Source organism: Tasmannia lanceolata, unplaced genomic scaffold (genome assembly GCF_043159265.1).
Source record: "Tasmannia lanceolata isolate RefF3 unplaced genomic scaffold, GAP_Taslan_0.1 ptg000019l, whole genome shotgun sequence".
NCBI lineage: Eukaryota > Viridiplantae > Streptophyta > Magnoliopsida > Canellales > Winteraceae > Tasmannia > Tasmannia lanceolata.
The window spans coordinates 27,238,192-27,263,672 of record NW_027518696.1 but is presented as its reverse complement, the minus strand read 5'-3'; the positions used below and the strand labels follow the sequence as shown (position 1 = coordinate 27,263,672).

The 25,481-nt window shown below is 42.7% G+C and overlaps 1 protein-coding gene across 1 annotated transcript in view; it reads right to left on the bottom strand.

Annotated features, from left to right (window-relative positions):
* Window positions 1-25,481, bottom strand: part of LOC143852457 (cysteine-rich receptor-like protein kinase 10) — a 66,152-nt gene extending 40,671 nt beyond the window's left edge. Inside the window, exons 1-6 of the mRNA XM_077361841.1 lie at window positions 25,299-25,481; window positions 16,334-16,664; window positions 14,364-14,486; window positions 12,798-12,913; window positions 12,438-12,648; window positions 11,658-11,895 (exon numbers count right to left, since the gene is read on the bottom strand). Of these exons, the coding sequence (XP_077217956.1) occupies window positions 11,658-11,895; window positions 12,438-12,648; window positions 12,798-12,913; window positions 14,364-14,486; window positions 16,334-16,664; window positions 25,299-25,481 (1,202 nt within the window). The remainder of the gene's footprint in view (window positions 1-11,657; window positions 11,896-12,437; window positions 12,649-12,797; window positions 12,914-14,363; window positions 14,487-16,333; window positions 16,665-25,298) is intronic.

Here is a 25,481-nt window from a genome sequence, read left to right as displayed (position 1 = left end):
ATGGACTACGGCCTAATCTAGACACAAATGGGTAGGATATCCTAAGCTAGGCTTACACACGTGATGCACGTGTGTTTGTATACTATATGCATGTGTTGGTTAATCTAGGGGTAAGGCCAAGAGTTCCCTTAGCGCGAATCCGTGCTCAATATACTGTACTAGTGTCCGACGTATCAGTACGTGAACAAGAAATCTGTTTACGCATCATAAAGGTACTACGCTAAGAGTGGAATGCTTCTCTAGCACAGAGGCACCAGGTGATGAAATCCCGGTCAACCATGCTAGATAACACTCCGGGTTCCTAAAATAGGATGTGTGTGCATGTGAGATGAAGGGGTTTAGATGCAAGTGATGTAAGTGTGTGCAATAAGTTTGCGCAATCTATGATGTCTTCAGGTTTTATTAGATTAAGTTTGAGTATTATGTGATGAGAAAGTAAACAAACTAATCCACCAAGCATATAAGATAGAGTTTTCATGAGCCAATTAAAATCAATTCAAATGAGTTATCCTTTGGAATTTTAATGAAGTTAGGTAGTCCCCAGCAGAGTCGCCAAACTTTGGGACCCGATCCCGTGAGAGGGTCGCGACGCGAGGCGTCACGCTCTCTCTTGGTCTCTCGTACCCACGCGAATGGCGTGTGCTTTTTATTATTGATTTTAATTATCCAACCAACCAGGCAGCAACCAAGCCATAGGGTGCAAACAAACGTGCAACCCAGTACTCATAAGGGCAGGGGTAAGCCGCCGAGCCTAGCAAGGTGTGATTTAATTTATCTTTTCAGTAAACTTGGGATCACTAAGGCAATCCGAATTCCACACAAAAGAGAGTGACAGAGTCGCCACCTAGATGTGGGATCTAGGACCCATAATTGATCAGAAATCTAGACTCGTTACCTCGTTACGAAAATGGAAGGTATGGGGAGTTACCACCACATGCACAATTCCTACCCGATAATCGGTCTTCAATTCCAAAAGTTAACTCTTTTGAATTTCTTTAAATGGCTCATTTAACTCTATATTAATGTGCGAACTATGTGACATGCATCCTAAGATCTAATTTCAATGTAATTCCTAAATGTGTATCTCGATTTTCTTAATTTGTTTGAATTCAATCTAAGTGAAAGTTCTCCTAAAATGCTAATTTGAGAAAAATCCTACATATTTTAATTAAGAATTTATAAGAAAACTAATATACAAAACCTCACCAATTGTGTGTGGGGCCGACTCGTGATTGGTATGCCATCAAGCATCCAAGCTGCCTACGTACCCAAGCCTCACTGGGATCAGAGTCGACGTAGTTCGGTGCACCTACACTAAGCTAATTATGCCTAACTTATCTAGGACACCGATCTAGACTGATTTGACTGTTTCAACAGTTTTAAGAGAAATTATTTAGTTCAAGTTGAATCTTTTATTCTCCTAAGACTTCATCTAAGATGCTATATGATCCTATCCAAGTGCAAGTTGTCCCTTAGACTAATGCAGGTTAACCTACATCCTAGGGAACTAGGCTTGCCCTATGGGAAAAGGGATAAGTAGTGTAACTAGATCTATGACTCAATTGCTAATAATAGCAATCGGTCGTGATGAGGCTGAACTCCTTAATTCTAGGACACCCTAAAACCTAGAACACAATATGACACAAGTGTTCCTAAATGTGGCTCTAATGGTTCTTACGATGGAAACCGCAATCCAACGGTTCCGAAAGACATGTAGTGAGTTAGGTCAATTTGTTGAACTTGATGATTTTCGATTTCAAGGATTTTCAATTCCTAAACATCTAAGGAATACCAAAGGTTCTATGGTTCGCAAGTTTCAGCCTTGAATCGCAACCATGGAATGGAATCGTGCTCTCGACCCTCGTATAATTTAGCACGTAAGTTATAGTATATTATTGCCTGGCATATTTCTCAGGATTTCCGTGGACAGTGGACCTCGGAGCCAATAACATACTATAATTTACCCACTCCAATTATGCTAGATCAATCGCAATTAGTATACGATTATGGTTACGATCTCGGCATCTAAATTATCCTAACATGTTATTTTACAAAGGAAATCTATTACTCCTAAGATTTCTGTTTCAGATAGCTTAGTGATTGAATACATTATGAAAAGTTAGAGTTCTCTGAAAATTTTCAAGGTGCTTTGAATTAATTTGGATTTTTAAATGAATTTATCACAATTGGATCAGATTAATGATTTTACAAAAAAGCCTATAGCTAATTAAGTTATATGTTCCAGAAATTTTAGGATATGATGTATTCTTGAAAAATATATTCTGCTTTAATTGTTCATGATTTTAAAGATTGAAATTCAATTTTTAATTGATTTTCCACTTTTGGGTCAGATTGATGACATTACACTAACAAATATAGAAAATTAATTTCAAATCCAACCAAAATTTTACTAGACCATTCTCGGACAAATATAAAATTATGAGAAAACATTCAGATATTATTTCGATAATTGTCTATTTTTAACAGATATATTTATGTTCTGGTCGGAGAAATTAAAAATCAATAAAAAATATTAAAATATGCCCAAAATTTCCTAGAAATTTACAATATGATTCTGACTGGTCATTTAATCTTACTACCAAATTTCAACTTTTAAGGAGTTCGTTTAATGATATGTCCTTCATATACATGAAAATCAGTGATTTTATCAAAACAATTCCAGTAAAAATAATAAAGAAACTCCAAATCTTTTGAAATTTTTGTATGATATTTAAACATTGAAAATATAATGAGGACCAAATTCCATTAAGTTTTGAATTGTTTTGTTATATGAACGATTTTTAGAACCATCAAAATTCTATTTCCGGGTATTATTTAAACGAATTTTTGAGCCATCGAAACAAATAAAATCTACCGGAATTTTTAGATTTTTGGTGCTGTTTTAACCACATCAAGACTCAGAAAACATATCTTCGTGAAAAACCCTTGGTTTTAAAACACTTACTTTGTAAAAACGATTCAAAAGTCACTAGATATCCCAATCGGTTAAATACCCAATTTTCTCATATAACGATTCATTTTTTTACCAAAATTGATAATTAAATAAACTGACCCATCAAAATCATGCATGGTAGCTTTTACGAAAATCATGAAGAAAACAAAGAAGAAATGACCCTAAGCATGCTTTTCTACTTTTGATCTTACAAAAATGGAGGAACCTACCGTTGATCGCGCTCCTTGTCTCTAGGGTGTGTAAATCCGAGGTATACGCTTTGTCGCACCCTTATTTACGCTCTAGAAAAACCCAAGAATCACCAAATATGAGCCGTTTCGACGTTCAATCAAGAAGTGATGAAAGAGAGCTTGCTCCACTAGAAGAAGAAAGAATGAGAGAGGCATGCACTTATGAGAGGAAAAGGAGAGGGCTGCAATTCTTGTGAGAAAGGAGAGAATCGAGAGTTGAGAGTTAATGAGAGAGGGTTCTGAGAGTGAGAGAGGGTTGTGTCAAATAATTGGGAAGACTCCAAAAGATCCAAGAGCGTTCGATCCGGTCCCTTTTCTCCTCCATTTATCCTCCTTACCGGGTTGGAGTTTTTTTTTTTAGAAGAAAATAACCAAATCAACTAAAATAAGAATGAACTCCTATTTTAGCAAGTCAAAAAGAAACTCCTCTAAACTGTTTGGCGGCAATTTCCTTTTCTAAAAAAAAACTACAATCTTCACGTGGCAATCATTTTAGAAACGTCCCTGGCCTTGCTTATAATACCTCTTTGCACGTATAAATATATTCTTCTGTTGATTTATTTGCATGTATAATTAATGGCAATATCCCATGGGCGAGAATTTGGGCAACATTCCATGCAAAGCAACTCGTATTTCCTCACACGTATCAACTGAGTTTCAGCATGTTGCTAAATTTTTTTTTTATTTTTATAAAGATTCCTTATGTGACACATCATCCAACCTCCTAGAAAGATAATTGCTTTCAAGTATCTATATATAAGAGGGCCCCACTTTTCTATTAAACTCAACTCCTATTACTACCACTCCTTCTGTTATCTTCACATGCATGTAAATGCATGCCCTCATCCGATCCATGCAAAGCAATATTGCACTCTTCTCATAAAAGAGAAAGAGAGAGTTAGTACCATAATCTAAACCATCCATTTTAACGTGCCAAACTTAAATTAACTTGCACTCCCCTATAGATAATCCAAACCATCTCTTTTAAGAAGTGAGAAGAGAGATCGAGGGTGACGGTTGTGCCTCTTGAGGTAACCCAAACTTTTTTTTTAAAAAAATGGTCCCTACCATTAAAAAAAAACGTAACCTTGCAAGCTTCAACTTTGGCTCTTGAAATGATCCAAACCATTCCATTTGTTGGCTGAGCCAAATCATCCATTTCGATGGGCTGCAAATACATTATGCTTCCCCTATTTATTTCCAAAATTGATCTTAGCCATCTACTTAATGGGCCATCAAGATTGCGTCCCAAAATATCATTTCCGTATGTTGGGCCCATATTTCGACCTTAATGTTGTACTCCCCTCACCATAGATGATATAAACTGTACATTTGATTGGGCCACAATGTAAATGGTTCATGCCTGCTAAATCTTTTCCATAAGATGATCCCACTACCCAATGGATGGACCGAAACATAAATGGGTTGAAGTGTAAATCGGTTGCGCTCTACAACTTGCTGCCATAGGACGATCCGAACTCTCTATTTTATGGGCTGCGGCATAAACAAATCATGTCCCCAAAATTAGCCTCACAGAATGATCCGAAGCGTTCAAATAAAATACCTCAATATAAGTAAATCACACCCTTCAAATCCCCTCCATAGGATGATTCAGCATTGCTTAATTGGTGGGTCAGAACACGGGTGGTTGTGTCCTACAAATCTTTTTCATTGGATTTCAAAACTTTTAATCATGAACTCAGAAGAATAAAATTGAATCGCTTTGGGTGGGCCCCACACATATTTAGTGAGTCACATGATTTTAAATCCCACCACAAAATGCTAAGCCCATTCTTTGGCCGGATTTCCCATGGAAAGCAATTTTATTTGCTTAGATCAAAATGAATTCAAACAATGCAGGATACATTAGCTTGATCAAAATGTTCAATTCGGGTCCACCAAATGGGTCCAAATTCTCTCTTGTGTGAATTCTTGTGAATTAACCTTCCCAACACAGACGGAAAAATGCAAAGCATGGTGAAAATAACCGAAAAGATCGAGAAAATGTAAAGATGGACACAAAAATGGAAAACACTAGAAAATCGATAGAAAAACACTAACTTCTATGTTAATTAAAGTGGAACAAAATGGGGGTGTCTACAGCCTCAAAACCTTAAGATCGAGGAATCAAAAGGGTTAAAAGATCAAGTAGGGGCATATAAAACATCCACAATATGTGTTTGGGTGCATAAAAGTAAACTAAACATGCATATCACAAAAAGATATTTTCTGCAACTAATTCGTCTAAGACAGACCAAACAAGTATCAATTGTGAGAAACAGAAAACTGCAACTGTAAAGGGTCCAAAACCTACTTACAAATGGAGGCCCACAAGCACATTTACACATGAGCTATAAGACCCGATCCTCAGATGGCTTCGAAACCTATGCCAATGGATCCGGAACGCCGGAAAACCTTAGGAATAGTCCTATCTTGTAAATGTTTTCCAAAAAATGAGCCCAAATAACTTGTTGTATGGGAACCCAAATATGCCAAAATTTTCAGATTTTGTAGAAAATGAAATGCTACTGCCATAAATTTTTTTACCAAAGATAGCGGAGACCTAGAGGGTCATGCAACTGGTTTCGGTTTGCCAAGAACCGACTGGGAGAAGGCCGAACCGGCCCCCGGAAAGATTCTGGTCTCGGATAATTCACTCCTGTAGTTTGCCTCCTTTGAAGATAATTCACCCCCCTTCTGTTTGTCACAGAGGGCGGGCGCGGTGATGCCGATACCTTTTTTAAAAAGTTTTATTTTCCCTTTTGTGATGTAAAGTTTATGAAACTACCAACCTTTGGTAGTTTCTTAAAAAATTACAATTCAATGATACTACTTTAAAACTTTCATAATTACCAACTAGTGTTGAAAATTTTTAAAAGTACGGTTCATGGTCGTCTTCCCCTCTTTTAAACTTGCAACTTTCTGGTTTATTTACCAAATTGCCATTGACTTTGGAGGCAAATATCTTCCTCTATGACCGTCGGATCCTTGTGAAATCTAGGGAATGGATCTTTGGTCGGAGAGGAACAAGAAGGTACCGGCTGATTACCGGAGAAGTTCACCACTCTCCAGCCGGAATTACTTTTCCGGCGAGGCGCAAATTTGGTATATTTTAATCCAATCTCGATTTTTCTTTGATTCCAAAGCCTATAACCATCGCTTTGATACCAAATGTTATTCTAAACACTAACTTAATGATCCCTTTGGATCTTGGGCAATGAAAATCAAAGAAAAACTTGAATCTAATTAGATGGGTTTGATGTACCTTTCACCATGGCTTATGCTTGAGCGCGTGTAATCCAACGAGTCTTCGATCTTTTCTAAGCACAATGAAGGCCTAGAAACACCCCTTGTTCTTCTCTTACCTTGCACACAAATAGGTCTATGGGAAACCTCTCAAAAGTGAACTCTCTCTCTCTCTCTCAATGACTTCTAGTGTTGTGATGTGTGGCAAGAGGAACCAAGGGTCTCTTTTATAGGCAAAAGCTCCCATATAGCTTTCCTAAAGTGCCCAAATTCGTTTGGCAATTAAACTCTAAATAGAAAGTGATATTTGAGCTTAGTTTCCTTCACCAAACGTTTCCAAAGTTAAGATATAAACCTATGAACATGAAAGGTTTCTAAACATGCAAGGCCACACTCAAATTAGCAAGCCTAAACATAGTAATCCTTGTCTTTTAGGGATTCTATCAAGTTTAGAAACTCTAGACTTTTAGAAACTTTCCAACATTTGTTTCTCTCACCCAAAGTCCCAACAATAGCCTTGTTAATCACCCACATAAGACCATCTAATAGAAACCCATACGATTAGCCATCAACTAGCCAACCCATATTCTAGTTTCACTCCCTTTTCATCCACTTTATACCCCACGAAATCCTTGCCTGTCAACCGTTTCAATACCCCAACTGAGACCCTTCTTGACCTAGAAAATAATCAAGATTCCAAAAGCATATTCAACACTATTTTAAACCCTTGAATCCCACCATAACCTATTAATCCTTATTGATCATCCTAATAACTGAACTAATTTAAATAACCATTTCCTCCCAAATCAGTATCAAAGCTTCCGCTAATCCACCCCTATGCCATTTGGTATCAAAGCGTTCCCTTTTGCGAGCGCCATCTCATCATTTGGTATCAGAGCGTTTCCTTCCACGAGCGTCATCTCATTATTTGGTATCAGTGTGGTCCCTTCCGCGATCGCCATCTCATCATTTGGTATCAGAGCCCAAAGAACAAGAATTTCATCTTCTTGTAATCTTGGGAACACACAGAGCTCACTTATCCGATGATTCCCTATTGTATGGCGTGAAGTCTTGGAATACCAAACTTCTATGGCTACGACGCACGCCCTTGTGTTGATTGGGTCAATGCCATCGAAGCTTGTCATGTACGTTATGGTCTAAGCCACCAAGAGATGATCCATTATGCCAGAGATACTGTTGTTGGTGATGCCGAGTACGTGTGGCGTTGTATGGAACAAGGGCGACGCTAGCTGGGAGATCCTCCTTTTATGAGATGGGACGAGGTATGTGATATTTTCTTAAAGATGTTCGCACATGACGGATATCGACGAAGGAATCTTGGGAAAGCCCATTAGACCAAAGCTCTCCAGATCTACTTGTATGTACCACTACAACAAGCACCGGAAGCCGAGAAGATCGTCGACTCGCCCTATATCCTCCCAAGGGATTAGATTCAGCAGAGATGATGAAGATTATGCTTAAGAGCCTACATGAGATGAATCATATGCAAATGGAGATGAGTAAACAACTTGACAACCTTTGCTCGAGACTTAGCCATGCTCCGATCGATTTTGAAGAGGATGGTTCATCACAGTCGAAAGATGATGAAATCCTTGATGATTCCTTTGATGAAAAAGAAATTCAAGAGGAAGATGAGAGGAACGAAAGTGAGGAAACACATGCACAAGATGACAAAGCTGTAGATGACAAAGAAGATATAGGTGAGGCCATGTTCACTCCAATGGTGAACCCGGATTTTCCACCCTGCCTCAATGATCCCACCCTTCTTATTGAATCTATAGGAGGATATTTTCTGCCTCAACTATCCAAGATCAATGACTATAGTGAGGCTATGATTTCCAACAAATTCAACTCCCATTGCTCGCACACACATGTGAGACTAATCGCCCGATGGAAATACTTGATCGGTTGGAAAGGACTTTAATTCGAAATAGGAGAGAAGCACACATCGGATTTAACCACCCCGATCGGTATTCCCTACGCCAACATAATTCTTGATCTAAACTCATGGTCGAGTTTTTTTCAAGAAAGGGGGTATGATGCAGGTGCATCTACACCGTTCATAGGCTGCACATATGAAATCGATGGTCAAGTAATTTCAAACCGTCGGATCCTGAAATTGATCTCTCGAATCAATGATTGAGCCCGAGAAGTTGGCAGATCATGTTTTTCCGAGGCCAATCAATGCAATTTCACCAAGTTATCAGACAACACTATAATCAACGGTCCTCCTTCACTAAGGACCAAATTTACTTGTTTTAGTTTTTAATTTTATTTAGGAATTTTCCATTGGCTTAAATAGCCTTTGTTTTTGTTTAGCTAGGATTTTAATTTGCTTTGCATTGGACAAATTTGTTATTAGAGATAATTTAGGAGTTCTAGATATTAGATTAGTTTTCAGAAAGTTTGGATTGGATAAATATTAGGTTGAGATATTCTAGGAGTTTTCTTTTCTTTTGTTTCCTTATTTTAGTAGGATTACGAAGCCAATCACAAGTCTATAAATATACCACTGTAAACGTTTTGGATGGGCTGAGTTTATGAATAAAAGTTGAGTTTTATTTTAGGAATTGAATTCCTTGTCTGTCACCATCTTCGTCCTTGGAACAAAGAGGAAAAACACAACATGTTTAGTGTTTTCTTTCTTCTTCCTCCATCCGATTACAACCGCTTGGATTCCAACGGCAAATCCACCATTGAAGCAGCCATTTTTGCTTCATCTTCCCCTCACCATGCCCTCCCTATATCTCCCAAGCACTTATCCATATTCCATTATTTTTAGCACTGTTAGAAACCCCTATAATTGTGGCCTGAAACTAGTCCTTCTATCCCACTTGTTTGCTCAAGAAGTCCTATAGTTAGCCTTATCCAACTCAGCCCTTTGTTGGGAAAGTTGCCTTGTTTCCCACAGTGAATAGGAAGGCAAAATAGAAAGAAACATTTTTAGGTTTTTGAAAAACCTAAGTATAAAGGCTCATGGATTTCTCTTATGTGTGTGTGCGGCTACACAAGTGTTGGCGGCAAGAGGCTTGGGTGTGTAGGCTACCCAAGAAAAGAGAAAGAAAGAGAGCAAGAGGTTAAGAGTAAGAGACAAGGAGAAAGTGGATTTCTCCTTTGGGTTTCTTCTTGGTTCCTCTTCGGGTTTCTTCTTGGGTGTTTTCTCTCAAGTTACACTCTTGTGTATGGTCTTTGTTTCAGTGAAGCAAGGAAAGGGTTGCGGATTTATAGGATTTGGGTTTAATCCATTGTAATCCTTGTATATTGTATTTCTCATAGTGGAAGATCGTGTTTCTTGCCCTTGGACATAGGCTTGGCTGAACGACGTAAATTCGTGGTGTTCATCTTGTGGGTTGTTTCTTGTTTTACTTTTTCGTTTAATTTGTGCACGATCTGAATGATTTACCTGGAGGATTTTCTCAACAAGTGGTATCAAAGCTTGGGTTGGAGTGGTCGTTGTGTCCGGGTGGAATAATCATGGAAGTTGTTATTTGATAGTGGTTATAGTGATCGTCGAAGGGTAGAAATATTGTCGAAGAGATTCTCGTTCGACGTGGAGCGCTATACCGAGAAGTACGAAGTAATATGAGATGGTGATAAAATCGAGTTCTACGCAATTAAACGTCAGCAAGTTTGACAGAAAGGGCAGTTTCACCCTATGGCAGATGAGGGTGAAGGACACCCTAGTTCAACAGGGCCTTGCTAAGGCATTGAAGGGAAAGGATGGGTGATGCAGAGTAAACGAGCGAAAGCTTCAAAATTTTCACTAATTCAGCTAGTTTTGGTGTGGAGACACCAAAACATATAGATTTGAAATAGCAAGATCTACAACTTAAAACATAGAAACACAATATTGAACCAAAATCACTTGTGCTTGGAATCATCACAACAAGAAGGAAATGCCAAGGGTGGGAATTATTGGGCTTACAACTTTACAAGAAAGACATTGTATCCCTCTTATCATTTTATTGGATTTCTCTTGGAGTTTGTCTTGTAGTTTTTCCCATCATGTTGAAGTGGTTTCCACATCAATCGTGTGTTCCTGATTGTGCTTGATGAATTCCATTGTTTGCTTTGCGGTTTTTTTCTTCTCCTCGATTCACAAATAGAACGGGAAGTTTTACGCTGCAATTCATCTGTCGTGACATCCCTGTTTTCCCCAACAACTGGTACCAGAGCTTCTGGATGTTTTTTTATTCGTTTATAGATAGAAGATAAAGGCAAGTACCAAATCAAGGATGATTAGCCTAAGTGGAGGGAATTAGTTAATCTGGAAAGCCAAGATAGAAGGAAATTGACTAGTGATAGTCTACCAATAAACTCATTAGTATGAGGCATAGGCCATTACACGGCACAAAGTGACAAATGCTCCTGTTGGGACATGCCCATGTTGGGAGTCATTGCAATGTTTTGATTAAAGTTGAAGAATTAACTATGGAATTTCCAATTATTTTATATTTGATTTGAGGGTGTTTAGATTCCTCACCAAATACACGAAAATTAAATATAATTATTTGGTGATACTTGATGATTGATCATGCCAAAATGGAATCCTTATTATCAAAATATTTTTGAAGAAAATTACATATAATATTTACACAAGTAATATATTATTAAATAATATTTTAGCTTTTCAGGTCAAGGAACCTTTTGAATTGAAGAAATCAAGAAATAAATGTATGATTAGAATTTTTTTTTTAAATCTCAACTTTGAATTGGGTGGGGGGGGGGGGTCAACAAATGAGTTGATTGGTAAACTATCTGATGGTTGTGCACACTATCGATTGATGATGGTTATATTGGTAATTACATGACTGATGATGGGATGACTGGTTTACCCCTGATAAAATGTTAATTGACTAGTGGAACCTAACCATAGGTTTAGGGTTTTAGAAAAACCTATAACAGACATCAAGATCCCACTCTCTAGAAACGATAGGAAAGCTACAATCTCTGAAATTCATAGATTGGAAGAGAGTACCATCGATCTCACAGTTGAACATAGAGTGGACCAACATGGTCAGCACTTTAGTTTTTTTTTTCATATCGGCGATTCAATATAAACAGATATGCGATCCATCATTATGATATTCATCGATTTGAGAATTGAGGTAATTTTCTCTGCTTAATATTTTTTCAATAAGTTCAATAGATAAATGAAACAAAAGAGGCAAGGTCTAAAAGCTTACTATGTCCCAGCAATTCTGTTTGTATTTCCATGAGTTTGGTCTACTCCAAAAATCTTTGCCATGCCAAAATCTGAAATTTTAGCTTGCATCTCTCTGTCGAGCAACACATTTCCAGCTTTGAGATCCCGATGAATAATCCTTAGCCGAGATTCTTCGTGAAGATAAAGAAGGCCTTGAGCAATCATTTCTATGATTTTGTATCTTTTTTGCCAATCCAACTGTGCCCTTTTAGTTGGATCTGTATACACACATCCAAATATTGGTTAAACTTGGGAGGTAAATGAGTTTAGCAAGTTATTCATCAAACATGCATATCAGTTCTGTGTATCTGGCTACCACAATGCGCCTGCAAAATGAATAATTATTTTTTCAAAAGGGCATTGAATGATTCTTAGAACCCTGAAAGGTTTGCTAGTTAAACAATGGGAAAGAAGTAGAACTCATAAAAAATAAACATAATATTTGAAAAGGGTTTCAAAGATCATCGGTTACATTTTTTTTCTATTGCGGAAAAACTATTATATCAATCTTTGTAAACATAATTTCCAGACACGGTTTTTTTTTGTTGTCTAATGCAGAAGATTTATACGAACAGAAGAAATATATAAACAAGAAATTGCGGCATACTCAAGAGAAAAAGTGGATGTTTTTTTTGTGAGAACTAGAAGGAAAATATGGCAAAGAGATGTTACTGATACCAGGAGAGAGAGCGATATAATTCATCAATTGATAATCATTCCAATATTTAGAGAACTGCTATATGTGAAACCGGGGACAAACCAAATAGGAAATAGTCCAGGCTTTTGTTGGGAACATATTCATAGACCAATATCTTTTCCTCTCCTTCTAGGCAGCAACCAAAGAGTCTAACAAGATTCTTATGTTGAAGCCTAGCGACTACTGCTATCTCATTCTTGAACTCTTCGACACCTTGCCTTGAGTTTCTAGAGAGCCTTTTCACGGCTATTTCATATCCATCTAACAGCCTTCCCTGCAAATGTATCGAAAAGGGACAGAAAAATTTGTCTACTTGATTCCAAATTATTGAAAAAGTATCGCTAGGAAGTCAAGTAATATTTGAAGTGGAATATCTTTGTTATATTTTAGTAGTAGTTTGGCAGTACGATAATATGTAAATACCTTAAAAACAACACCAAATCCACCTTGTCCAAGCTTGTTTGCTTCAGAGAAATTGTCAGTAGCAGCTCTAATTGTAGTGAATGAAAATTGTACGAACTGGATACTTTCATTCCCATCTACAAAAAGTACCAAATAACTAAAAATGGATTCACAAGAATTTATTAGGAAAGGGGTGTCAGGCAGAATGTAGATTTTTCACAATAAATATTTCTTCCTATTAGTTTGATGAGGTATTCTAAACTGAAGGTCGCCCTTGCCGAAATGGGGTGAAAGGACGCCCCCATTGGCTAGTTATGCATTTAATGCACTTTGACTTTCAGCGGTCAAAGTGCATTAAATGCATAATTGCACCTGGAGCAAATGGGGTGCCTATAAAATGCAAAGTGGGCTGAAAGTCAAAGTGCATTAAATGCATAACCTCACCAGCAGCCAATGGGGGCGTCCTTTCACCCCATTTCTACAATGGTGTCCTTCAGTTTAGAATACCTGTTGTTTGATAGATGAAATTTATTAAAAAAAAATGTATCTACATGAGTCCCACGGTTATATCCCAGTAACAGCTGCTATAAAAAAACAGTTGCACAAAACTTGTCGATGAGATAATACTTATCATGATGGCTAGGCCCTATTTGTTTTTTATTTTTCGAACTGATTGTGAGTCCAAAACTGATTATTGGACTAAAAAATTAAATGTAAATATGAGTCCAATAATCAGTTTTGGACTCACAATTTGTTCTAAAAATCCAAAATAACTGGGCCTATAAATACAGGTTTCCTAAGATGCACGATAATAAAGGATTCCTAACAATACAGATTTATGTTATACATGATAATAAATATTTTAGAAATCTGTTATCTTAGGTTAGTTACATAATATTCCCCTACAAGCCTAATGTCCAAAAACCGATAGTTAGCTTGTCTCGTAAAAGACGAAACCGCATAGAACTCAATAGTTTAGTCAGTGTATCAGCTAGCTGATCTGCTCTTAAAATCAAATAAATATGAATCTCATGACGAGTAAACTTATCGCTCACAAAGTGATAGTCAATCTGCAAATACTTTATGCGAGCATGAAAAATATGATTATCCATGAGATAAATTGCCCCGATATTTTGCAGCCGCCACACAAAATGCCTCCTGCCAAGATAAAAGTACCTCTCTTGTCTTTTTTATGTCTTAGTTTTACAAAACTTAAAAACACACTTTCAGGTTTTGCTTTCCCACTACAACCCAATCTACAAGATAAATTAGAAAACTGTGGTGGGAAACAAGGGAACTATCCCAACACCTAAAATTAAAATATAGGAATCCTTATATACAAGCTACAAGATATGTTATGTTAGGTTACGTAAAATGGGAACTACCCGTTTTCTAATCACGCAGAAAAAAAATATATTAATGAATCACTCTCCTAAAAGTTAGGAACTTATTCTCAGGGATAGTTAAGAGCCCAAACGATGAGGGGTTTGATGTTACTAGAGTTCATAAGGACATGAATAATTCCACTAAATTTGGGAGAAAGTAGTTTTTCATTAAAATAATAAGAAAGAAGTCATGGCTATTTACGAACAGTTGTTGTCGTTGCCTTCTTCCGTAGTACACAAATGCAGATGGCAGCGAGGACCACGACCACAACAGCTAGTGGAACGACAATAGCAATAATGGTCCCAGATGAACTTCCTTTGCTTCCTAAATAAACAATATATACTTTCAATATAAAGCTGATTTAACAGTGGAACAATCTATCAAGACGGACTAAAAGATCACCACAATTTACTTAACTTCACCAAAAGAAATGGTTAATGTTGAAAAAGTTACAGAAGCTATCTATGAAGCGCAGTCTAGAGGAAACAGTGTTTCTAAAGAACAATTTTTAGATTGCATGGTTAAGTTTCAATCGGTCCCTCATTTCTTTGATCAGAGCCGTCTATTTTTATATGCCTCGTGATGGATACCTTATGGCCTAAAAATTCAAATCAATCGTCCATTTATAAAAGCTATCTATAACAAACGGTACACATTCAACAACTAAAAGTTTACATAATTGCGTCAGTTTGGGGCCAAAGGAGATCCTGGACAATAGAGCGTGAGAGGAGATGTCTCAAGTAGAGCGATACAAAATTTAGTTAGATTTTAGATTGGTTTTTCTAGCGAGGGGAGGGCCACTCTGTTACCAGACTCTCCTCTAACATTGTATTTGTGGGAATCCAAATGTAATGCATTTGTGTGAAAATTTTAACCTTGGATGAGGCTATTCTCGTCATTTTAACCTTCTGCTTTTTTTTTCTTTTCACGGAATCCCGTCTAGGCCCTGTTTGGATTGCAAGAAAAACATTTCTGACAAAAATATTCTTTCCGCAATTTAGTGAAAATGATATGATTATTGTTAACTTAGAGAGATATCATAAATTGTACATACCTCTAAATAAAAATTGAATAGGGTTGGTTCATGAGGTCTTTTGTTATGGGTTAAAAAAGTAAGAGCCTTTCGAAATATGGGATTTGTTAGCGTCCATTGCAGAAGGCATTTGGCGGATGGGCTGTTGCATGTGAAAGCAGCCACGTCGTGAATGAAGACAAAATCTACTAAGAAGTGAGCCTGTGTGGCTGCTCTCACATGCAACAGCTCATCCGCTAAATGCCTTCTTCGATGGAAGCTAGCAAATCCGTAGAAATATATTTATTTTCCAAAACTTTTCCAAATTAGTGTTTTCCTTTAAAAAAAGGGAAAAATACAGTTACACACCCTCAACTTTGAAACACAGTCAACGATAACCCTGTAGTTTCAATCTCATCAACTACACCCCCTTGACTTTTCAATGTGTATAAGGTATATAGACCCCCTCAGTTGACGAGGTCCGTCCACAAATCGAAGGGTTAATAAGATCCTATGGAGCTGATTTTTTGGGCACACCCTATCTTGTCAGGGTCCATGAACTGAATGCTTTGGATCATCCAAATAATGTGGGCCCACTGTGGTTTTGGTCGGCGGACTAAAGAAGTTCTTTAGTCGACCGACTAGAGACTAGATCTTAATTAGCATTGATAGTGTGTCAAAAGAGGGGTTCTACCTTATACACATTGAAAAGTGGGGGTGTAGTTGATGAGATTGAAACTGTAGGAAATGGCGGAGCCAGGAATTTACACTTGGGGGGCCGGACTAATTTACTCTTGCCTTCATTGGTCATAGGGGGGCCGTAGCCACTAAAATAGCTAAGCATATATATACAACCATGCACCCTCAAAAGGAATTTTGCAAGTCATTAGGGGGGGGGGGGGGGGGGGGGGGGCGCATGCCCCTCCTCATGCTATATGTGCCTCCACCCCTGACTATAGGGTTATGGTTGAGGAGGGGCATGCCCCTCCTCATGCTATATGTGCCTCCACCCCTGACTATAGGGTTATGGTTGAATGTGTCAGAGAGTTGAGGGGTAAAACTGTAATTTTTGAAAAAGAAAAAACAATGGAGTGCGTTTTTCAAAATATAAGACTCTGGAAATAATTGAAAGTGTAAGACGAAGACTTATAAGTCTTACCCATGTTAGTGGTGTTGTCCGGAGGATGAAGAGGAGCCGGTTCTGGTACTGCATGTGATGAGGCAATAAAAAAAGGGCACATCTCGTACCTGAAATTACAACTGGGCCCAATAACTCTCCCCCCTTGCTTCTCATCAAAGGACCTTGGAATTTCATATATGGCACTTTCTAAGCATCTACTACACTCATTTCCAGATAAATCTGGGGTGCACTGAACAAGCCCATATATTCTTTGAAGGCTTGAAGAGCTTTGTCCAGTCGCAAAATTGCGGGGTGAAGAACTTAACACAGTGATGGGGTGTAAAAACTCCAGCCACTCACAGGCTGCCACCTGTCCCAGAGCAGGTGAATTCCAGCCACTCACAGGCTGCCACCTGTCCCAGAGCAGGTGAATTCCAGCCACTCACAGGCTGCCACCTGTCCCAGAGTAGGTGAACTCCAGCCACTCACAGCCTGCCACCTGTACTGGAGTAGGTGAACTCCAGCCTCTTACAGGCCGCCATCTGTCCTGGACACCTGTCCAGGACACCTCACCAGGTTTTCCCTATAAAAAGGGATTCAAAGCTCAAACCAATGGGTAATGCGAAAATCCCTTCTCTCCCTAAACTCTTAGACATCTCCCCTTCACTCCTGCTCATACTGACTTGAGTGTCGAAGGGCCTGTCCGGAGTAAAACCCGGTCTGGTCTTCTGACCTCGCTTGCCTTGTGCAGGACTCTCCCTCGACCACCTCACTCCTCGTTCACTCCGGTCCTTCAGGACTCAGCTCCTCTAGTCATCCAGCTCAGCTCTTACATCACTGCTGTACCTGTTACCGATTTTAGGTCTAACAGATTGGCGCCATCCGTGGGACCCCAGAACTAAAAGTTGTCTTTACACCCCACTCACAAAAATGGCAGGACGCAAGAGTACGCGGATGCCTACTGCGCGGGCGCGGACTACCCAAACCGCGCTACCCCGCAGGACCCGGAGCGAGCGAATTGCATCACTAGTAGTAGCAGCTTCTGCTACAGCAGATCAGAGCCCGGCTCGCTCAGAACATCTGAATCCTTTGCCCACCCCGGAGCAGGTTCAAGCTCTATTTCAGCAGATGACAGCCCTCGTTGGGCAGTACCATCAACTACTTCAACTGCCCCCTCAACCTCCCCCAGAGGCTCCGCGATCTGTCCAAGGAAGGCCAGACGTCCACAGGGGAGAGTCATCACACCATGGTGAGGGCCGAACTCATCATTCCACCAGACAAGTCCCTCACCCCACGACGAGGCATGCCCAAACAGAGCCTCATCACCGTGAAAGGTCGCGGTCCCCCTTCGCACAGAGGCGCCGAGCTCATCAAGATCGTGCGCCACCGGCGAAACCTCGACCTCGTCGTATGAGTCGGGAGAGCCAATCCGGCTCCGCGGCGAGCCAGTCTGTGGAAAGGATCAGGTCCTTGGACCACAGGACGGATCCGCTGCTACAGAGAATGGAGGAGATGGACCATCGGATAGAGGAACTGGCGAAGGACCAGAGCCGGCCCGTCTCCAGGGCGTTCTCAAGTAGGACGCCATTCACTGAGCCCGCCGTCCCTCAGTATGACGGCACTACGGACCCCGTGGACCACTTGGAGACGTTCAGAACAGTTATGCTCCTCCACGGAGCTTCCGATGGCTTTCTTTGCAGAGCGTTTCCAACGACGCTAACTGGCGCAGCAAGAGACTGGTATTCCAGGATCAAACCGAACTCCATCAACAATTTTGATGATTTTGGAGAGGATCTTGTCCGCCACTTCATGAGCAGCCGCAGGCCAAGGAAAACAACAGCTTCCCTGATGGCCTTGCGACAGGACGACAACGAGCCTCTGAAGGTGTTCGTCCGTCGATTCAACAGGGAGGCACTTCAAGTGGCAAATCTAGATCCCTCAGCAGCAATGAATGCGCTCCTCGCAGGCGCCAGGTCTAATGAATTCCGTCGAGCGGTGGCTCGACAAAATCCGCACTCACTAGCGGATCTTATGGCCGGAGCAGAAGAGTACATAACGGTGGAAGAAACACTGGCAGCTCTTAATTCAAATCGGAGGATAACCTCTGAAGAGAAGAATCTCCCTAAGCAGCGCAGGGAGGATAAACCTCCCAGGAGAGAGAAGTCTCCACCTCCTCAGAGAAGAGAAGAAAACTTCACGCCTCTCAACACCTCCAGAAAGCACATACTGGCGGCGATCAGCGAAGAAGAGTTCGTGAAGTGGCCTGCTAGAATGATCTCCAAGGGAAACAGGCGAGATCCCTCAAAGTACTGCCGGTTCCACAAGGACCACGGCCACGACACAGATGATTGTTGGCAACTCAAGCAGGAAATTGAACAACTCATCAGCCGGGGCTATTTGAAAAAGTATATCCGAACTGACAGCCGCAACCAAGAGCGCAGAGGAAAGAGCCCCCAGGGCCGCAGCCCTCGAAGATCACAGCAGCCGCCTGCTAGGGACAAAACCCCTCAGCTGGGCAATGCGCAGCCTGAGGCACCCCAACCTCAGCCAAGGGGGGTCATCGGTACAATTATGGGTGGGCCTGCAGCTGGGGGCACCTCTTCTACCGCCCGCAAAGCATATGCACGGCGAGTTAACGCCGTGCACACAACCAGCAAAAAGACGAGAACGGAGAATGAGATCTCCTTCTCAGATGCAGATCTGGATAATCTTATCCTGCCCCACGACGACGCACTGGTTTTAACCATGCTCGTCGCCAACTGGGAGGTGAAGAAAATCCTTGTAGACAATGGGAGTTCGGCGGACATTCTATACTACCACGCCTTTGAGCAAATGATGATAGGCGACGACCGTCTGAAGCCGGCAAACTCAGATTTATTTGGCTTCTCCGGAGAGGTCGTGAAAGTGGTGGGGCAGATCGAGCTCCCTGTTCTTGTCGGAGATCCACCTTGTCAAGCTTTCGCCATGGTCAACTTTCTAGTAGTAAGGGCCACTTCGGTCTATAATGCTATCTTGGGACGGCCTGGCTAGAACCTCATCCGTGCAGTAGCCTCGGCGTACCACCAAAAAATGAAGTTCATAACCCCCAATGGTGTGGGGGAAGTTCGAGGGGATCAGCCTCAATCCAGAGAGTGCTACGCAACGGCACTTAAAGGCAAAAATGCAGTTGAGTCACTACCAATTGAACTGCTCGATGTAAGGGACGAGCTCAGAGGGACTCAACCTGCTGAAGACCTCCTCTCCATCCCACTGTGCCCAGAGGACAGTGAGAAAGTCGCTCTGATCGGTTCCTCCCTCAGCACCGACATTCAGCACCAGCTCACCAACTTTCTCCAGGACAATGCAGATGTCTTTGCATGGGTTCCCGCCGATATGCCCGGCATTGATCCAGAGATCAGCACACACAGGCTCGGTGTTGATTCAACCTGCAGACCGGTGAAGCAGAAGAGACGACATTTCGCCTTCGAAAGGCGGCAGGCAATAAAAGAAGAAGTGGAGAGGCTTCTGAAGGCTGACTTCATTCGCGAGATTCGATACCCGGACTGGTTGGCAAACGTAGTCCTAGTCAAGAAGACTAATGGGAAATGGAGGACCTGCGTCGACTTCACCGATCTGAATAAGGCTTGTCCTAAGGACAGCTATCCACTCCCGAAGATCGACCAACTCATTGACGCCACAGCGGGTCATGAACTGTTGAGCTTCATGGACGCCTTCTCCGGATACAATCAGATCAGGATGTACGAGTCGGATATACCAAAGACCTCCTTCGTCACAGATCAAGGGACTTACTGCTACCGAGTTAAGCCCTTCGGCCTCAAAAATGCCGGAGCCACTTACCAAAGGCTTGTGAACAAACTTTTTCAGAACCAGATCGGCCGTAACATGGAAGTCTATGTAGACGATATGCTGGTCAAAAGTCGGAGTGCGCAGGATCATGCGTCTGATCTCAGAGAAACATTCCAGGTCCTGAAGAAGCACAACATGAAACTTAACCCCACCAAGTGCACATTTGGTGTCAGCTCGGGGAAGTTCTTAGGATTCATGGTGAGCCAGCGAGGGATAGAAGCAAATCCAGAAAAGATCAGAGCCGTCATGGAGCTTACTGCCCCAAAAACCATCAGAGAAGTCCAGCGGCTCACAGGAATGATAGCGGCGTTGGGTCGCTTTATCTCCAAATCAGCGGAAAGGTGCCTCCCCTTTTTCAGCGCGGTCAAGGGACTTAAGACCGCGCCCTGGACGGAAGAATGTCAGGTCGCATTCGAAGAACTGAAAAGATATTTGTCCTCTCCGCCATTGTTAACAAAGCCGGAGCCGGGCGAGGAGCTATTTTTGTATCTCTCCATCAGCTCCACGGCTCTGGCAGCTGTACTCGTCCGTGAAGAGCACCGCCAGCAAAAACCAATTTATTATGTTAGCAAGGTTCTTCACGACGCAGAAACAAGGTACCAGCGGGTCGAGAAATTGGCTTACGCGCTGGTAATGGCCGCCAGGAAGTTAAGGCCGTACTTCCAAGCTCACACTGTAAAGGTCTTGACTGATCAGCCACTTCGACAAGTTCTCCATCGACCAGACATCTCCGGGCGACTTGTGAAATGGGCTGTAGAGCTAAGCGAGTTCGATATTCAGTACGCACCCAGGCCAGCTATCAAGGCCCAAGTACTGGCAGATTTTGTAGCAGAGTGCACTATCCCCCAGCAGGTCGTCGACCCTGAAGCATTGCAGCTCCCAGTTATAGAGAAAGTAGTCCCTGAAGAGCGTATGACAGAGGAAATTCGGACAGAAATCAGGCCACCTTCAGCCGGACAGGACTCCATAACCAGCACACCCACTTGGGAAGTATATGTCGACGGATCTTCAAATAAAAACGGCTGTGGAGCTGGCCTCATCCTCACTGGGCCTGATGAGTTCACTGCGGATTACGCCCTGAGATTCGGGTTCCGTGCATCAAATAATGAGGCGGAATATGAGGCCCTCCTTGCCGGAATGAGCCTAGCAATTCAGACCGGCGCCCAAAAATTGAAAGCATACTGCGACTCGTAGCTGGTAGCAAACCAGATCCAAGGTGTCTACGAAGCCCGAGACGAGCGTATGATTAAGTACCTCGCCAAGGTTCGCCAACTTTCCAGCCGGTTTGCAAGTTTCGAGGTCATCAGAGTGCCAAGAACGGAGAATGCCAAAGCTGACGTGCTGTCAAAACTGGCTGCCTCTGGATATACCACTCTCGGAAGCATACACATGGAGTTTCTACAGAGGTCCAGCATCGACAGTAAAGCCATGGAAGTCATGCAGGTGGAAAATGAGCCGTGCTGGATGGATGAGATCGTGGGTTATCTGCGCGATGCTAGACTCCCGGAGGATAAGAAAGAAGCTCGTAAGGTGATACAGAGAGCTGCCCGATTCTCCCTCAGTGGTGACAATCTATACAAAAGGTCATATACTCTCCCATATCTGAAGTGTTTGAGGCCGAGCGACGCCGCGTATGCACTACAAGAGACTCATGAAGGAATTTGCGGAGAACATCTGGGGGGCAAAGCCCTGGCGATAAAGGTGCTGCTCAGAGGACTGTATTGGCCTACTATCAGACAGAATGCCCTGGATCTGGTTAAAAGGTGTGAGAAGTGTCAGAAGTTCTCTCCTACCATCCACCAGCCTGCCGTAGCAATGGCTCCAATTATTAGTCCGCTTCCCTTTGCAGTATGGGGGATGGACATCCTAGGCCCTTTCCCACCGGCCTCTGGAAAGCGCATGTTCGTGGTAGTGGCGATCGACTATTTCACTAAGTGGGTGGAGGCAGAACCTCTGGCCCAGATCACTGAGCAGAATGTGCAGAACTTCTTCTGGAAGGCAGTAGTCTGTAGATTTGGGATTCCCCGTATCTTGATCACAGACAACGGCAAACAGTTCGACTGCCGGAACTTTCGAAAGTTCTGCTCGGACCTAAAAATTGAACAGAGATTCACTTCGGTTGCACACCCCCAGACCAATGGGCAAACGGAAGTAACTAATAGAATCCTGCTCCAGGGGATAAAGAAGAGGCTGGACGAAAAAGCTGGCCGTTGGGCAAATGAGCTCTATCACGTTCTGTGGGCTTACCGCACTACTCCTCGCACGACGACTGGTGAATCGCCATTCAACCTTTCCTTTGGTACTGAGGCTGTGATACCAGTCGATATAGGCGCTCCGTCTCCCCGAATCACCAGCTTCAACGAGCAGCTTAACGGCGACGGGCTCCGTGCCGACCTCGACTTACTAGAAGAAATCCGGGAAGAATCTCGAATCCGGGTCGCCGCTTATAAGCAGAGGGTATCAAATTATCACAACTCCAAGATTCGCCCCAGAGAATTCAGGACAGGAGATTTAGTCCTGAGAAAGGCAGCCGTCTCCCAACCGACGAAAGTCGGGAAACTCTCCCCGACTTGGGAAGGGCCATATCGAGTGAAAGAAGTTATCCGGCCAGGAAGCTATAAACTGGAGACACTGGAGGAGCACTTGTTACCTCACGCATGGAACTCCAAAAATCTCAGGAGATATTATCAATAGACAAAATGTACAGCGTAGAAAGGTGACTTTGTAAATTTGTCAATTTGTTGTTATAAATAAATAATCTTTTTTGCAGACTTTGTTTCACTCTTACTCTCTGGAAACCCAGTTCACAAAACTTGGGTACTCACTGGAAACCCAGTTCTTAAACTTGGGTACTCACTGGAAACCCAGTTCACAAAACTTGGGTACTTACTGGAAACCCAGTTCACAAAACTTGGGTACTCACTGGAAACCCAGTTCTTAAACTTGGGTACTCACTGGAAACCCAGTTCACAAAACTTGGGTACTTACCGGAAACCCAGTTCACAAAACTTGGGTACTCACTGGAAACCCAGTTCTTAAACTTGGGTACTCACTGGAAACCCAGTTCACAAAACTTGGGTACTTACTGGAAACCCAGTTCACAAAACTTGGGTACTTGTTGTTCCTGAACTTGGGTACTTGTTAAAAGACCAGTTCGTCACAATTCGACTATCAACAGCCTCAGTCCCAGGTTATCAAAATTAAAAAGACAGTCAAGCAAATCACTCAGTTGAGAAGTATCAGAGACAGACATGTGATTTCATTGATCAGAATATGTGGGGCCTCGAGGGCCATTACAAAATTCACTTTAAAAAGGCTGGTAAGAGCTGTAGGGTCTCAAGGACCATTACAAAAAGAGGTCAAAACAAACAAAAAAAAATAAAAATACTAAGCATCTGGAAGAGAGGTGATGTCAGCAGGAGCATCAGCAGGAGCATCTGGCTCCTCATCAGTAATCTTCGGCCTGGCAGGGAGAGTCATGTTCTGCATCAATAAGTTTGGATTGCAGGCCTGGAGCTCCTGGAGGCAGTCGTAGTATCCAAGACTATAAGCCTCGCTCGACAGGCTGAAAAGTTCAGCCTCCTTCGCCTCTGTGGCCTCCTTCACTGCCTTCTCCTGCCTCTCAGTGGCTCTTCCTCTTTGAGCCTCCATGGCTTCAGCAGCCTTGACCAGTTTCTTCTTCTCTGCGGCCAGATCCTCCTTCAACAACCTCCTCTCCTCCTCTATTCGCCCGGTGCTCGTTTGAAGCTCCTGCACCTCAGCGGCCAACTTTCCGTTCACCTCTTCAGATGCAGTAATGGCTTGGGAGAACTTCTTACTCTTCTCCTTGAGGTCATTATAGTAGAGCAAGATCTGAAGAAAGAAACAGGCATCAGTATGGTGAAAGGAAGAAATGGGCAGAAAGTTAGCAAACGGATCACCACTTCCTTACCTGGTAAGCTGAGGATAGCACAGCCTCCTCTCCTGTAGCTGGCGGCTCGTAAAGGATCTGTTGCTTGTCCTTCCGCAGCAAACACTTGCTCATAAGCTCTGCTGCTACTCGGCTCTCGCCTAGGGCAGTGTCATCCTTCAGAACGGCCCAATTGGGTCGAAAGACGTGCTCACTAAGCCCCGTAGGAGGACGAGCCCCAGAACCGGTTCCGGTAGAAGCACCACCGGACTTAGAAGAGCCACCGCCCTGAGCAAAGGGGCCTATTAGCTTCACCGTAGTCTTGGGCCTCTGGGATGGGGGTGGAGTGCCCTGTGACGGGGCCGGACTCCCCAGTACAGTCGCCTTTCTCTTCTGGCGCTCCTGTTGTGCCTGTGCAGCACCCTCCTGTGCCCGTGGCTGGGCTCTCTGTCTTATCTTCTCGACAGTCGATTGTTTCTTCATTTCTGCCAGACAAGCAAGCAGTCAGAAGCAAGCATATAAAAGTAAACATATTTTAAAAGACAAGTCTAGCTACATACGTTCTGGAGTCGCGGCACTCACGCCCAGTCCAACTAGCACCTCCTCTCCTGAGAACTCTGCACAGCGGATAAGGCCTGATTGCTCAATCTCCTTCCGCATCAAGGCGAAAGTCTCTCTGTCCTCACTCTCGAGGAGCGGCTTTCGACTTAATTTGGAAGTGTCCGGAGTGTCCCACACTAGAGGGACAGGCCAGGACTCACTGACCTCCTTATCCTAGACGTAGAAGAACCTATTCTTCCATGAATGTATTGACGAGGGGATACCGGTGATGATTTTGAGTTCAGGGCGCTGGCTGATGTAGATCCAGCCCCCTTCCTTATGCCTCTTCAGATGTGCACAAGCACGGAATAGCGACAAGCTCACGCTCCTCTCTAACCGGCCGTGGACAAGATACAAGAACCCAGTCAGTAGTCTCCATGAGTTCGGAGCTACTTGAGCTGGGGCCAGTCCGTAGTATCGAAGCACCGCTGCGAAGAATGGGTGCAGAGGAAACCGGAGTCCCGCCCTCATCGACTCCTCATAAATACAGAGATCTCGACTCTCGTTACAGGCTCTGTCTCCCTCTATAGCTGCCTTCAGTTCAAATCTTGGAGGCACACAGTACTTATTCCTAATGTCGCCTAGCATGGACCTGGTGAGGTAGTTCTCTTCGACTAGAGCTCGCAGGTTGTATTTTGGGTTGGCATCCATCCGCGCTCTAGCGACTACCTCCACCGCCTGACCAGGAGGGAATGTTGTAGACGCCTCAGCAACGTCACTTTCAACACTCCCTTCTGCTCGGGAGAGACTAACAGTGGGGAGTGGAGTGGCGTTTAAGTCTAAAAACACCTCCTCCTTGTCCCCTTCGTCGTCACTATCTACAAGATCTACTCTAGCGGACGTCCTAGCCAT